General features: G+C 44.7%; 1 protein-coding gene across 3 annotated transcripts; it reads left to right on the plus strand.

The window, feature by feature from the left end:
• Nucleotides 1-4138: 4138 nt before the first annotated feature.
• ATP5ME (ATP synthase membrane subunit e) lies at nucleotides 4139-14276 on the plus strand. Of its 3 annotated transcripts, none has more exons than XM_087742715.1 (4): nucleotides 4473-4604; nucleotides 4820-4874; nucleotides 5191-5289; nucleotides 5540-6851. In XM_087742715.1, exons 1-4 carry the CDS (start codon nucleotides 4569-4571, stop codon nucleotides 5551-5553), a joined length of 204 nt encoding a protein of 67 aa, XP_087598841.1. In that variant the 5' UTR covers nucleotides 4473-4568; the 3' UTR covers nucleotides 5554-6851. The 3 variants fall into 3 exon arrangements, with proteins under 3 accessions (XP_087598839.1, XP_087598841.1, XP_087598840.1); XM_087742714.1 differs by lacking the exon at nucleotides 5540-6851 and adding an exon at nucleotides 6858-6997 and having other exon boundaries at nucleotides 4488-4604; XM_087742713.1 differs by lacking the exons at nucleotides 5191-5289; nucleotides 5540-6851 and adding an exon at nucleotides 11013-14276 and having other exon boundaries at nucleotides 4139-4604.
• The last annotated feature ends 560 nt before the right edge of the window (nucleotides 14277-14836 follow it).

Genomic DNA, 14836 nt, shown 5'->3' on the forward strand with positions numbered 1-14836 from the left:
TACATTTCTTTCTGGCAGAGCCATTAGTTTCTATCTTGAACTCTCTTAGTGCCTGATAACTTTAATGCCATATTTAAAGGCATTTGAGGGATTTTCTTGTTCCTCTTAAAATTAATTTAAAAATACTGTGGCAAAGTATGCCCAGAGTAATTGTTAGTGAAAACAGATTCAGATATTTCATTTGAGATCAGTCTTGAAAGCATTTGTGCTTTTGGTCTGAAGCACCTTGGTACCAATATGTACGTAATTGTTAGTATTACATACTTCTTGTGAGAGAGTATGTTCAGATATTCAAGGGTTTTATACCTGGCTGAGGTTAAATGACTTGCAGTAGGATTCTGCATTGTGTTGTGTATTGCAGGGCTTTTCTGATATTTAACAAAAGCACTTTTGGTTCTATATGGTTTTGTTTCTAATGTGCAGCAGGCACATAATAAGTAGTGAATACGTGTATTTGTAATAAATTTCAACCAGTGAAAAAAACAAAGCTTGGAGCCCTTTATTTCTGCTCTGCAGGTGAAACTTAAATCTGATGTCTACAATTAAAATTATGTTGGACGTCTTTTTTTTTTCCCTTCAAAATCATCAAGGTCCCTTCCAACCTCAACCATTCTGTGATTTTGTGTGAAACACCCAAAAGCTTTTAATGTGATGTAAAGAAATGTTGATTCTATTTCTGTTGGTACTTGAAGAAAATGAGACCTGAAACTGAATCTGACCAAGGAGTTTCATTCCAGTGTTTACAGGGATGCTTTGAAGAGCGGTGAACTGCAATGTATAAATACTACAAGGAACTGCATTGGCTAAGTAATGCATTTTTCCTTTTTTTTTTTTTTTTTACCCCACTTGCAAGTACATCATTTGTTCTGCAGCAAGGACAATTTTTTTTTTTGTTTGTAGTCAAGATACCAGTATTCAAACCAAATTTAGTAATATCTCAGAACCTAAACCTGAGGGCAAACTTGACCTGAGGTTTTATATAAACAGAGTTGGTTTATGATCATTCTGCTGGTTTTGGTAAGTTCTGGAGAAACAAACTGCATTTCAGAACGAGGCATTAATTTGAATTGTGTGATTCTCAAGCAGAAAGAACATTCCCAAATCTAACTAACTAGCAGTTCTTTACAGGATTACTACTGACCACAGGTTTTTGTCGCTAGAAAAATGAAAGTGAAACCTTTATAACCATTATAATAATGCCAGAATCACAGAATGGATGAGGTTGGAAGGGACCTCTGGAGAGTGTCTAGTCTAACCCTCCTGTTTAAAATAGGGTCGGCTAGAGCTGGTTGCTAAGGTCTGTGTCCAGTCAGACTTTGAGCATCTGCACAGGTGGAGACACCACAACCACTCAACCTGTTTGAGTGTCCACTTGCCCTTAGAGTAAAAAAAAGAGTTCTTTTTCTTTTTTCTTCCATTTAAAAGGAATTTCCTGTATTTCAGTTTGTGCCCATTGCTACTCATCCTGTCACTGGGCACCAGTGAGAAGAGTCTGGCTCAGTATTTGCTCCTCCCTGTCAGGTATTCATAAACATCGATAAGATCCCCCCGATCCTTCTCTTGCAGGCTGCATAGTCCCAGCTGTTTCAGTGTCTCCCTGTATGAGAGATGCTCCAGTTCCTGTGTTGTCTCCATTGCCCTTTGATGGACTTGCTTCAGAATGTCCACTTCTCTCTGGTATTGGGGAGGGGAGAGCTGGACACAGCATGCTGGATATGCTCTCACCAGTCACCTCCCTTGACCTGCCAGTGGCACTCAGGTTCCTAAGTGCAGGAGGCTGCTGGCCTTCTTTGGCAGAATAATAGTTTTAATTAAATAAAATCTGAAAGCGAAGAAGTAAAAATTGCAGTAAAACATTGCAGTAAAACTTTGATTCTAATGATGTTGAAATTTTTTGCCTGTGGTACTGGTACTGCCCGTCAGGAACAACTGCCTCCGAAAGTGAATGGGTCGGGTTGGACAAAATGTGGTCATGCATGGGAGGGCATTTGAGAAGTCCGTTGTCTCTCAGTTGACAATTGTGATTCCATAGTGACGTCTGTTCTGTTTGTTCAGACCGGTTGGCCTTGTTAATGGATTCATGTTCAAGATTAATCCATTCAAGACATTAAAAGATAATAACAGCCACTTGCAGCACTGTCATCTCTGCCTTCCATAATAATTAGTGCCAGCTGAAAAATTCTGTTACAGACCACTGAAGGATGTAGTTTAAGTTTGGAGCCTTCAGAATCATGATGACTGTATAGAGCTCTTAATTTACTTTAAAAGAGTAACAGTCATAGCTGGAGTTCTTTGCAGAGACAGGATTTGTGTTTAATCACTATAAACATTGTAAATGGTTTACGACTTCTTTCCATTTTGAAAACCACTGAGTTAGTGCAAATAATTCCTTTACAGCTTATCAGGAAGCTGTTTCTTACGATGACTGAAACTTCCATGTAAGTTTGGAGCAGACATAGTCCAAGCTATTGTTTGGCACTTGATAAACCAAGAGCAGCCCTTTTGACGGGATTTTTCAGTAAAATAAAGTCAGTCACCAGGAATTTTGGATTTGCTTAGTTTGATTTTTCAGTGTGAGAGTACTTGACACAGTGTCAGGTAACTGTGACATATTTGCTACTGCTGAATGGGGCACAAAGATAAATGTTTTTGTGGTGAGAAGAAAGCACACAGATCTCATTTAATGCTTATAATTTGTGATTTGATTGCAGGTAACTACATGGTGCCATTTACTCCTCTTTTTCTTCTCTATGTGTGATGATGTAGCATTACAACTTGTAGTCCAAGTTGCCTGCTGCATCACTAGGGGAATACCAGAACATCTGTTCTACCTTTGTATCCCCGAAAGAAATGAAGAGCAGTAGTGATTTTTCCTCAGAGCTGTATGCTTTCCGTTTCAATGTCCAGCATAGGGATGTCATTCAATTAATTGCTCAAAATCGTTAAAAATTGGAGCATTTTGTTGCTTTGAATAAATCAAGCTCAGTCAGTAACTCAGTAAAGCACTTATGCAAAGCAAAAGCTCAAAAAATGAGTTGGTGCTAATTTGTAAAGGCACTGGCTAAAGAGCAGAATCTGCTGTTACTGACATGCTCCTATAGAATAGATTTTTTTAGAAAGATGTAAAACATTTCTTTTTTCTCACCCTGTCTTAGGAGTTCGGAACTTCTAACATATGGGACTTATTTCCTTTTTTAAAAGTAATTTGTATTTAGCACCCACATTCACGTGGGTGTCACGTGAGTGACAAAACCAAGTCAGCACTGAATGTGTTAGCCTGAGTCATCAGAAGGCATTTCAGGCTGGTGGTACACAGAAAAGTCTAGTTAGGTGGCCGATTAAAGTTAGCTCTATTTCAAAATAAGTGATGCAGGAATTCAAGACAATCACAGTTTGCAACTTTTTTTCTGTGTAGTAGTAAGCTGAAAAACACTCCTGGCTAATATAGGATCTAACTTGAACTATTTGCTTTTAAAACTGGTGTACTAGCATCTGGAGAAACGCCAGACTGGGTTCTAGTTCTGCTAGTGCCAGTCTCCAAGTCAGCATGTGTTCTCTTCGCAGATCAGCACAAAGACGACTGGTTCTACTACTGCTGCTCTGTGTTTGGGAGATTTATAATATTTAATTAAAATCATACCACTGTTGGGTATTAAGGATTTTAAAACTCTCATCTGGACATGCGTTGGACAAAAGTGGCTGAATAGGCAATCACTGTGCCACTAGTAACTTCACTGGATTGTTACGGACTTGGCATTGAGCCTTGTGGTGAATTGCTATGGCATTAACAACTGATAGTGGCGTTTGGAACTGAAGTGATGTCCAGCCAGCAGTGACCTCTCATTTGTAATGCTCCAAGTGTCTCTCAGAGTTCTTGCTACTGAAAGTAAATGTAGAAAAGAAAATGTAAGAAATGTAAAAAAAAAAAAAAAAAAAAAAAAGTGATCGTTACATACATTCCATCGACAAAAGCACTTTCAGGTCTTACTGACACAGGACATACAACAATAATTTAAAAAACTTCACGATGCTACAAATGAATGCAATACCGAGAATCTTCCAAGAGGCTCCCTGAAAAGAAAAACATTTCAGACCTCTTCTAGTGAAAGAATTTACATTACCTGTGGCTCGATTAGCAGAAAATAGCACAGGCAATTAGCTTCCAAGGAGTTTAATAATCGTATCTTCACCCTTTCACTGCGTATGTTTAACTTTACGCAAGGATTTGAAAATGACCTCGCTAACGGGCAGTCAGCTAAGATTCAGATTCTTCGGCATCTCTTGGAGCAAACACCGAGTCCACTCCGTCCCGCCGTGTCACGGGGCAATGAGCACGGTCCACTTCGTGACGTGATAGCGCCTCAGTCCTGGGCGACGTGTGACCAGGCTCTGAAATCTGGCGCCGGACAGCCAAAACCTTTCACAGACCGCGCGCCACCCCACGCGCGGCCCCGACAGGAGCCGTCTGTCGGGTGGCCCCGCCCACCGGTGGGCGGAGCTCTCCCCTCCTTCCGCCCCGCCGCCGCGCCCCAGGCGTCACTTCCGGCCTCCGCGCTACAACCGCCAGGATGATCCCCCCGGTGCAGGTCTCGCCGCTCATCAAGGTGAGGGCGGTGGGCGGCTGTCGCGGCCCCGCGGGGCTGTCCCGCTGCGCTCTGGGGCGGGGGCGCGGCCGGCGGCCTCGACGGGCCGGCCGGGCGGGCGGGAGGGAGGGAGGGAGGCGGGCGGGCCGGCCTGGCCTGGCCTGGCCTGGCCTGGCCTGGCCTGGCGGTGCGTGTGAGCTGAACGAAGGGTGCATCCTTGTCTCTGCCTCCCGCAGTTCACCCGGTACTCGGCCCTGCTGGTGGGGATGATCTATGGCAAGAAGCGATACGGTGAGTGCGGCGGCCTGAGCGGCCTCTCCCCCTCCCCCGCGCGGCCCGCAAGGGCACCTTGAGGCGGGCGGTGCGGGCCGCGCAGCTGCGGGCCCGGCCGCTGCTTCCACGCTCCCCGCCGCGGCGAGAGCTGCTTCGGCCTTGCCGAGGTGGCCCTCAGAGACGGGCTTTAACTGGTTTGAAGTCACATATTTGTATGAAACGTGCCTTTGTGCCAGAAAAACTGCTTTTTCTTCCTTTTTGAGTGAGCTGGCAGGTGCAGAGCTTTGTGCTGGGTTCTAGAAACTGTGTTCTATAGCAAATGTTTTAATGACAGACTACCTAAAGCCTATCGCTGAAGAAGAGAGAAGAATAGAGGCTGAAGAGAAAAAGAAACGTGAAGAACTTGAGCGAATTGCAAAAGAGCTTGCAGAAGGTAGTCCCTCCATTTAGTTTATGCATCCCACACCAAAGCACGCACACACTGGCTTGCAGGTGGACTGCCGTTTTACTGCAGTGTTATTAGGAGAAATCTAGGCTTACAACCAGTGGGCTGCAGACCCACGTGGATCCATGGAGCAGTGGTTAGGGTTATGTGAAGGGTAAATAGTGCTGCTGTTTGACAAGCTTTTCAAAATGTAAGCATTAATAGAGGATGAGTTAAAAACACTTTTGCAACTCAACAGGACTTGTGAAATAGTAATCTGAATTTCCACTGAGAAGACAAACTGCTAAAAGCTGCTGGTTATTCTGTGAGGAATGACTGGAACTGTATATTAACTGTACTCAGATGCCCCTTATTCAGCTGGACGCAGCAAACCTATGATGCCTTTTCTCCATGCAATACAGAAATCTCACAAATGTGACTGATGATCTAAACCAGAAGTCATGGGTAACTGCTTCTAATTGCATCTTAAACTTCTAACTGGTATCACTAGCGTAGTGTTAGAGGTCAACATCATTTGTTGTATCTCTCATGTGAAGAGAATATGCTGAAAGTGATCAACTAGGATTAGTACTGCTTTTTTCTCATTCCCTTCCACCCTATAGTATTCCTGCCGCAGCATGCTGTCCCTCATCTGTAGGATTATTTCTTGGGTCCCCTGTGCATTTCTAACAGAGGATTCCTCCTCTTGCCTTACAGAGGGGTGTGCTCTCTAGATTGAATTCACCTATGTTTTTTTAGGTGGATGTACAGTTAAGAACTATAAGAAAATCAATTAAGTCAAAGTGTTCTTGGTGCAGCCACACACTTCGTAACTGTTTCCCTGGGAAACAGTGACATTTGCATTGTCCTAAACAAGACTAATGTTGAACAAAACCCTGTAAAATTAAATGAACTACACATATATAAAATCAAATATGCAAGTTGGTGAATTTTATTGCTTCCTAGAGATAAAGCTATTTTGCATAGCTGTTGTACTATCTTAAATATATTGTCTCCATTGGTCATGGACTAAATGAATAGGTCTTTTAGATGTTTCCTAGTTTAGCCGAAACTTTTTGTATTTTTGGAGATGGAGGCTGTACTATGGTGTTGCTACTCCACTTAATAATGGAATTCTGTGATTATTTCTTTAGAATGTTTAATCTATTTATAAGTGGTGCAGAGATGACTGGTCTGCTTTACCAACAGTGGTTTTGGTGTGTTTTTTCCAGTTGGAAAAGCAATTGTTAAAACTTCATTCGGTGCAGTGCAGTTGTTGAAGATCATTCTTTAAAGATGAGTAACGGGGCATATCTGTAATGGTAGCTTTTTCTGGGCTTATTTGAATTGTCAGTTCAGAAATCTGTCACTAACGAGTAAGCCAAAAAAGTGCCTTTACCCCAAAGCAATGAAATACATGTCTATTGAATAAGCAGAAGCTGGAATCATAAAAACTGAGTAGAAAGAAATGGCATACTTAAAGGTAGCCTTTGATTCCACTAATGCTTTGCGTATTTTAGTACTGCATGGGAGTGACTAGTAGTCCTAACTATGTTTTGGTTTTTATTCCCTTCTAGCAAGTGAAGAGTCCATACTGAAATGAACAAAAGATTGGATCTTAATTTCACGCATGGAAATACATGGCTAGGTTCTGAACTGTTCAGTGGTTGGTGGACTCTGCATGCTATTCTGTCAATAAAGTACTTAAAACACTTCAGTTGGTATTTTTTGAGTGAGTTGCACAGAACAGCAGTGGAAGTACTTACAGAATGTGACAGGAAGCATTTGTCACAAGCTGGCCATTGCTGCGGCTGAAACACCCCATTGTATTCCTCCAGCAACAGCCAGTCACTACACCTGTTACTCATAGATAATGTTTGTGATCAGAAAATACATACAATTTCATATCTATGGGCAGGTGAGCGAGTCTGGCATGGCACTGGCTGCCTGAACCTATTTATTAAATGGCTTGACCGGGTCTTTTTTCAGCTTTGTTATCACAGTGGATTATTGCACAATTCTTGCATTTGATGGTGCAGTCAGATATGATTGTGACTTATCAAGCCATGCTGAGATCTGAGGAATCAGTGCTGACTCACTAGTTAAATGTTTCTAAACACATACCTTTTCAGATTTAACAAATGGTCAAATGTTGTTCCCCAAAGCTAAGAACAATTTACAGTCAAATTGTAGTCTGCCTCTTTTGAAGAAGGGACTGGCTATGCAGGTGACTGACGTTTAAAAAATTAATGGCCTTTAATGTGAAATTAAGTCTGCTTTTAGCACGTAAGCTGCTAAGATACTCTTCAGCTGTACAGACCTCAGATGTCCCAGAAGAAGGTAAAAAGCCTATCCCTGTAGATTGTCATGTTGAGTGACTTGTTTTGTGTTGTTGTTCTCACTGTAAATAATACTAGTAACTCTCAAAGATTCAGGGTGTCTGGTTTCTTGGACAATGGCTAGCTTCCTTTTTCTGACATTGCAGATTAGACAGCTGAAACAGTGATTTCAGTTTTAAATCTTTCTAAGGGATAGCAGTCTTTCAGGAAACAGTTACATTTTATTAAACTAATTGTTCTTAATAAATATACAGTCTCTTCTAGATTATGCTTTGGAAGAAATAAGTCGTTAACTACCAGTGCACATTCTCAACTAAGAAAAGAAAGCAGTCTATGGAGTATAGGGAAATGAAATATAACAGAATTGGATTTGAATTGAAAGTGTAACGTATCTAATAACTACAGGGAAAAGGCGTTAAGATGGGATATTTTCAAGGAGAAAAGGGGAACAGGAAAATCAGCTACATGTTGTCATGATTGGGTTTGCAGTTATTTCTTGGCTTGAATGTATACCTCAAGGTATTGAAATGATAAGGTGATGCTAACGACAGTAAAGATCTGGACTGCCAATTAGCTTAAAATTCTATTTCTGTAAAACAGAAATAATGCATCATATCCTGACCTCTCAGGATAACAGGATGTGTTGCATACTTAAAAGCAAATATTCTTCCAAAAGCCTGTTATTTTCAGGAGGTGTAAATAAGATCTGAATTGCTAGAAAACTTTTTTTTTAAAAAAGCACTGTTGCTCAGCTCATGTCTGTGGTGCTGCTCTAAGCTGTCAAAGGGTGGTTATGTGAAATAAGTGCTGCTGAAAAACCACTGAAATTCAACACTTGGGATTCAGCTGCAACTCAGTGCTTGAGTGAAATGTGATTGTAACAGGATGCTCATTTACTTCAAGCTGTTCTGTTTTACTGCTGTTCTGATAAGGGCTGTCCGTAGAGGTATGTACTGCTTTTATCTTTTGGTTGCTGGAGCTGAACCCAGTTGCTAGCACAGCTGTGGCCTGCTGTGCTCCAGAGGGCTAGATGTGCTCACCTTCACCTGCGCCTGCTGTCCCACCTTGTTAAAGTGCAGACTGTGCCAGAGAGGGGGGAGTTTCATCCCTCCCCTCCTTTTACTTCCAGCATGGTGTTTGTTTATGCCAGCACTGATTTAGTCCCCCTTGAGGGCAGTGTGTCGCCTCCTAGCAGAGCTGAGCCTGTCCTTCATAGTGAGTAAATGCAGCGCGTTTCACAGAGCAGGATCCTAGCCCACGCAGTGGGGTAAGAGGTCTCTCTTCATAGAGGACACAATGCAGTGGCCATACACAGGGGTTTCTGCAGCACTAGCCGCCTAGTGTTTTGATGTCTTGCCTAGCTCTAGGACCACAAATGTTTCAATCTGAACTCTCCTGTTGTCTTCTGCATTGTGCCTTCGTTACCCTCCTTCCCCTGGAGGCTGTCCTGCATTTGGGGCCCATGGTCTCTCTTGCAAGCTAGCTGATAAATGCTGGGGCTGGGTTCTATATGTGAAGGGGATGGGTTCTTCCTTTGCAGCCAAGGATGTCTGTCAGATCTGTAGGGATTAGGGTACAAGAATCCCCCACACAGGATGATGCAGGAGTGCCACCCTTTTCATACAGTCCTCAAAATCTGGCTGCAGGGCCAGGCGAGAAAGCTGTCCTTGTAATACCTCTTACGTTGGAATGAATTCCCATGTGGGTGGGAAAAGTGCCACAAGCCTCATTACAGCCATCCCATAGTGACCAAATTATTGCTCTGCCACCCCATTCTGGCCAGGCAATAGTTGATTATCGGCTTCAAGCCAAAAAAAGCCAATGCTAAACAGCTGTAGTAAGTTTAACACTATTTGGAGGAAGACTAAGGTACCTGTGAACACTAATACATCTTACAGCATCACCTAGGAAAGTTAGCAGGCAAAAGGACTGAAATGGATAAGTAAACTTTTTTTTTTAAGAGAAGGCCAAGGGGTGAACTAATTGTTGCCTTCAACTGGGAAAGACAGCCTCATACTCAGAGATGCACAGCAAAAGGACTAGAGGCAGCAGATATGTGTTGCAGCAAGTACAGAGAAAATTCTAACAACGTGGGTGGTCAGACTTGTAACAAGAGTCCAGAGATAATTTTTTTCTTTGATTCTGTGACAGGCTTGGTTACTCCATTTCATACACATGTCCTATGAATAGGATTTGTACAGGTGTTTGGATCCAAGGCTTCATTTTCTCATTGATAAAACACATGGAAGAGAGAGGCAGGCCCATGGAAAGTAAAAGTAATCCATCTGACTCTGTGCACAAGCAGTTTTGGATGCAGTCACCCAAAGGTGCAAAAGGAAAGAGTTTGGCTTTGCACCTGCGGCAGTCTTAAGAGCACTTGCATGGTTGCATAGTATTGCTGCATGGTGGTTTCCTGGGCAGTGCGTGATCAGGCTGCTTGCAGTTGAGGGAATTCAATGCCAGGCTTTAGCCCCTGCAATCCTGAGAAAGCTTATGGAATTGCCTCTAGAGGAAGGGAGGAATGTGAGAACAGACTGCAAATATATCTGAAGACTGCTGCAGAAAGGATGGGCATAAATTCTTTTCCAGACTGCTAGAGATAAGAGAAAAAATGGGGTGGACATGTTAAATAAGCCTTTGGTAAGTATCTGCTGTCACTGAGAAATAAGTGAGGCCAGTTCTTGGCTGTATGACTGCACACCAAGCCAAATATTTGTCTGCAAACTTGATGAAAGTTATGTTTGGCAATGGATTTTGAGATAATTGGAGAAGGAGCTGTGTTATTTGAGCCTGAGGGTACTGCAACCCCCAGCAGCAAGTAGCAGCAACCGCAACTTGTTCAAAGGTGCAGAGGAAAACACAGGAAAGACAAGAGTATCCCACCCCAGGTGGTATTATACAAGTGTGAGGTGCCAAAGGATGAAGAAAACAGGGAGAGGAGGAGGCAGATAGCTCTGTTGAAAGGCAACTTTTTCTTGGAAAGAGGTAAAAACTGAAGCAGAAAGTTAACCTGAGACCAGTTGTCTGAGAATGGAAAGATGAAGAAGGAAGCAATAAGAAAATGCCTTTCCTCTCAAAGGGTGTGAGAGAGAAGATCCCCTAAGTCTGGAAAGCACTGCAGCCACCTTTTCTTCTGCTGGAACTAGGTATGTTTGACTCCTCAGTGCTTTGCTGTTGCTTGAGAAGGAGTTTCTCTCTACTGAATGTTTTTCCTAATCTTCCCCCTACTCCACTTTAAGGTTTTGTGGAAGGAGTAGAGGAAGAGGTACAGAGAAAAAAGATTTTTCTCTTGCAAGCATTTGTGATAGATGATGCAAGCCACATTCAGCCCAGATAGCAGTAAAACCTTGCTTGGATCCAGTACTCTGGGCTCACATGGAGGTTTTCTTACAGAGGATCTGGTGCTGCCGGAAGGACAAAGCCACTCTGTTGAGTGCCAAGATATGCAACCCACCTGCCTGGATGGTGGAGCTGGGCTCCATACCTCACCTGTGGCATTCAGTACCTTCTCTTTCTTTGAAGAGCTGAGTGGAAGTTGAGCTGTTCCTGTCCTGCCTCCCTGGGAAGGGCGCAGCACTTCCTAGCCTCAGCTGGAGTCAGACTGTGGCCAGCTGGGAAAAGACAGTGAGCACTTCTCCCAGATTCGCAAGAGGTGTCTGAAGACAGGACCATGGTCTCTGCTCTCTCTGACAGTTTTTCCCTCCCTCTGCAGGAACTGCCACCCTCACAGCTCTGCCAGCAGCAGAGACCTCATATGTGCTTCCACATTTCTGGCAGTGCCAGGCTGGGCACCTCCACTCACAACCCAGCAGCAGCAGGCAGCTAGGCTCCAGCAGAGGGAACAGCTGAAGGGCACCCACATGCTCTGTTTCGGTAGCAGAGCAATCACGTCCTGTCTTGAGTCAGCTTGTCCTACCCCTTTCATCTGGGACAGCAGATGATGGCCAAGCCACAGCATTAAAAATCCCTTGGCAGCCCAGGCCAGACCCTCCTTCTGCATGGAGGGAAAATTTACTCTCCCCCCCTGAGCTCCTCTCTGAGAAACATCCCCTGCCAGACGCACAGGGATATTCATTTCCCTACGCCCCACCCCCGGCCTGCAAAACAAGGAATGGAGGTCTGTATGCATTACCTCCTTCAGTGAGGCACTTACAAAACAGGCCCCCTCTCGTCTCCCACTGGACCTGAGAGCTGCATCAAGCCAGAGGTGGAAACACTTCCCTGGGGTACAGGCAAATATGCCAGAAGCAGAGCTAAAATACCCTACAGCACTCAACAGGGAGTTGATTGGTCAGGAGACCTCTCCTGAAGCTGTGTTGCAATGACATCACTTTTCTTTCAGGCCTGGGAAAATGCTGGAAAAATCTGTTCCTTGGTCCTTCCCTTCTCCATGCCCAATAAGTGCAGGCAGCCACCACCCAGCTGCCAAGGGGGAGCACTGTGGGTAGGAACCGTGCCAGGTTTCACCTGCATCTAACTGGCTAATACCTCTACTGGGAAGCAAATTGCAAGTGGTGTGGTTGTGATGGTGCAACAAGATGTAGAAACATCTGTTCGTAAGAGGTTGCTGACCAGAAGAACAGTGATCCCAATCTGTTGGCAAAATGGCTATGTGGTTAGATGGTACCATTTTGGAAAAAAAAAAAAAAATCATCAGCTGGCCTGCATACTACGAGAAAGTTAGTGTTCCCTTCAGACACTCAGCATGTGTTAGGCAGTGAGAGTGAGAGCCACAGCAAGGGGCAGAAGGGAAGGGCTGGCTGCCCGGAGCTCAGGGCTGTACATGCTGTGGCTGGACATAACCTGTGTGTCAGTCAAGAAGACAGCAGGAGCAGCAGATGGAGCATCTCATCACAGCATCTCCCCAAGTGTGGGAAGGGAAGGGTTTCCTCCCATCTGCACCTCTCTGGGGCATTGCATTGTGCCATTAATGCTTTCCCTGGATGTGCCAGCCTGGGAGGCAAGGGGTCGGGGCCTGCCCCAGGGTACCATGGATGAATGACAAATGCTACCCTCCCTGCACTTTTCTGTTGGATAATCTCAGACTGCAGCTGTATGTTGTCTCACTGGTCCTTTCACTGCACCCTGCACCTCCTCTCAGCTCCGCCACTGCAGACATGCTGATTGCCTATGGACCTGCAAGGATCACTTCTGCCTCCTCTCACAGGTCTTTCCCCTCAAAGAAGTTACCGATGACCATCCAGCAGGGATGCAACTTCTGTGCAGAAGACAGGCAAGAACTCTGCAGCCCCTGAGATTAAACCACAGGGAAAAAGTTTTACCTACAGACTGTATCCTACCAGAAACAGATACAGTGCAAGGGGAAAATGAAAGGCCTTGACTTGCTGTTTCTCTTACTGCCCTCTGATTGCTGCATGTGGCTTCCCACAGCAACATGAGAGGCAGTCAGCTGCAGAGCAGTTAGGACACACAACCACTGACCTACAGAAATGGTCCAACAAAATGGGCACGGGCAGCAGAGCTGTGTGCTCTGCCTGGGGCATCCCAGGTGCCACAAGCACACAGGAGAGAGGCGGGAGATGGATGCAGAAGCTGGTGGTGCAGACAGGGGGGAGGCTTGCCCCGTCCCCACTGGCGGGGCACAGCTTCCTGCGGCACACACAGGCGATGTCCCCGCTGCAGTGGGGCTCCGGGGCTGCCCCAGCACCACCACCACAGAAGGGAGCCTCAGAGTCTTTCCTGCTCCTATGGAAATGGGCAAACCTTGAGAAAGGTTGGCACTGGCACCCCACCCTGCGTGTCCATGGACACCCCTCTGCATGCGTCCATGGTCCCCTTCAGAAATACACAGCAGTACGCACGCCCTGATGCTGTGCGGGGCGAGCTGCACTCCCAGGTGCCTGCGGGCAGATGGGCACAGCTGCCCACAGCCCCAGGTCTTGCCAGCACTGCTGGGTGTACTGGGCAGGCACCGTGCGCTCCATGTGCGAGAAGCCCTGCTGCAGCACCCTGCAGCGCTCTGAGCGCCTCGTGTTGGGCACAGGGGCAGGAAGATTAGCCTCCTGGCTTTATTTCCCAGAACATGTTTGAGAACATAAGGAGCTTTTCTCAGCGTTTAAGTGTACAGTGGCTTGTGGTGATCTTTAAAAGCCTGCTGCTCACCACTCTGCAATATGATAACCTTGTGGCATTTTTCCCGCTGAAAAAATGACTTCTTTGACTTTGTATGCTGGAGGATGGAGGACCTCCTACATGGTTCTTAATGAAACTGAGACATACACATGAAGCATTACCAGTGGCATATTTAGCTTCCATGCAAGTGGACAGGTTTCTTCTGTATTTTCCTGAAAGACAACTTGCTGCTCACAGAATTGCTGCATAGTGATAGAGGATTACATCTTGCTCACCGCACTGAGACACAGAGAAATGATCACCAGGTACCACCGTAGCTCTAGTTTTCCTTTTACTTGCAGTATTTTTGTAATGCAAAACAAGATACTGAAGGGTAAAAGCACTGAAGGTAGCAGGAGTAACAGAAGAAGAAGAAGAAAATCCCCAGCAAAACAGATCTCCAAACAAAAAAAAAGAGAGAGAGAGAGAGAGAGAGGAGCAGAGAAGGGTGTTTCTACTGCTACAAGAGTGTAATTCAATATTCTAATATGGTTGCATGAATAAACATGAAAACTAACTTTTATCTGAAATAAAAGAGTACAAGTCATCAGTCTTTCCAAGTCTGGAGAGGAATCTAAAAACCAGACATCTCAGAACAGGAGGAGGAAAGGAAGGAGGGTTGGTACTGATTGGAAGAGGGCTGTATTAAATAACATTGGCATTATGAGGCAAAACAGAACAAATTTAGGAGGTGCCACGATTCAGGTTGCTTGGGTAACTGTAACTGTAATGAGTAATGATAACACTGTCTTCTTTCTTACAATCACATGTTAGAGAGCGAAGCCTCAGTTAGTGCACAGTGTGGATCTTGCTCGTGAAGATGGCAGCTGCTGGGTGTTGCACGAATGGCTCCATGCTTTAGAGCAGCAACCTATCCAAATTCTTGAAGTGAGTGCAGAACTATTATCTCTGTCAGAGTTTTTTGGATTTACATGGAATCATAACTTTTTAGAGCAGTTCAAAGGTTTACTATGGTCAGTTTTCATGCTTTATCCCTACCCACAGATTTCTCTCTGATATCCTAACAGATACAGGCTTAGATATGATAAACTTGGCTCTTCTTCAGTTTTCCTACTCTGCGGGCT

This window comes from Nipponia nippon, unplaced genomic scaffold (assembly GCF_047370975.1).
Source record: "Nipponia nippon isolate SJK-2023a ecotype South Korea unplaced genomic scaffold, ASM4737097v1 scaffold_8, whole genome shotgun sequence".
NCBI lineage: Eukaryota > Metazoa > Chordata > Aves > Pelecaniformes > Threskiornithidae > Nipponia > Nipponia nippon.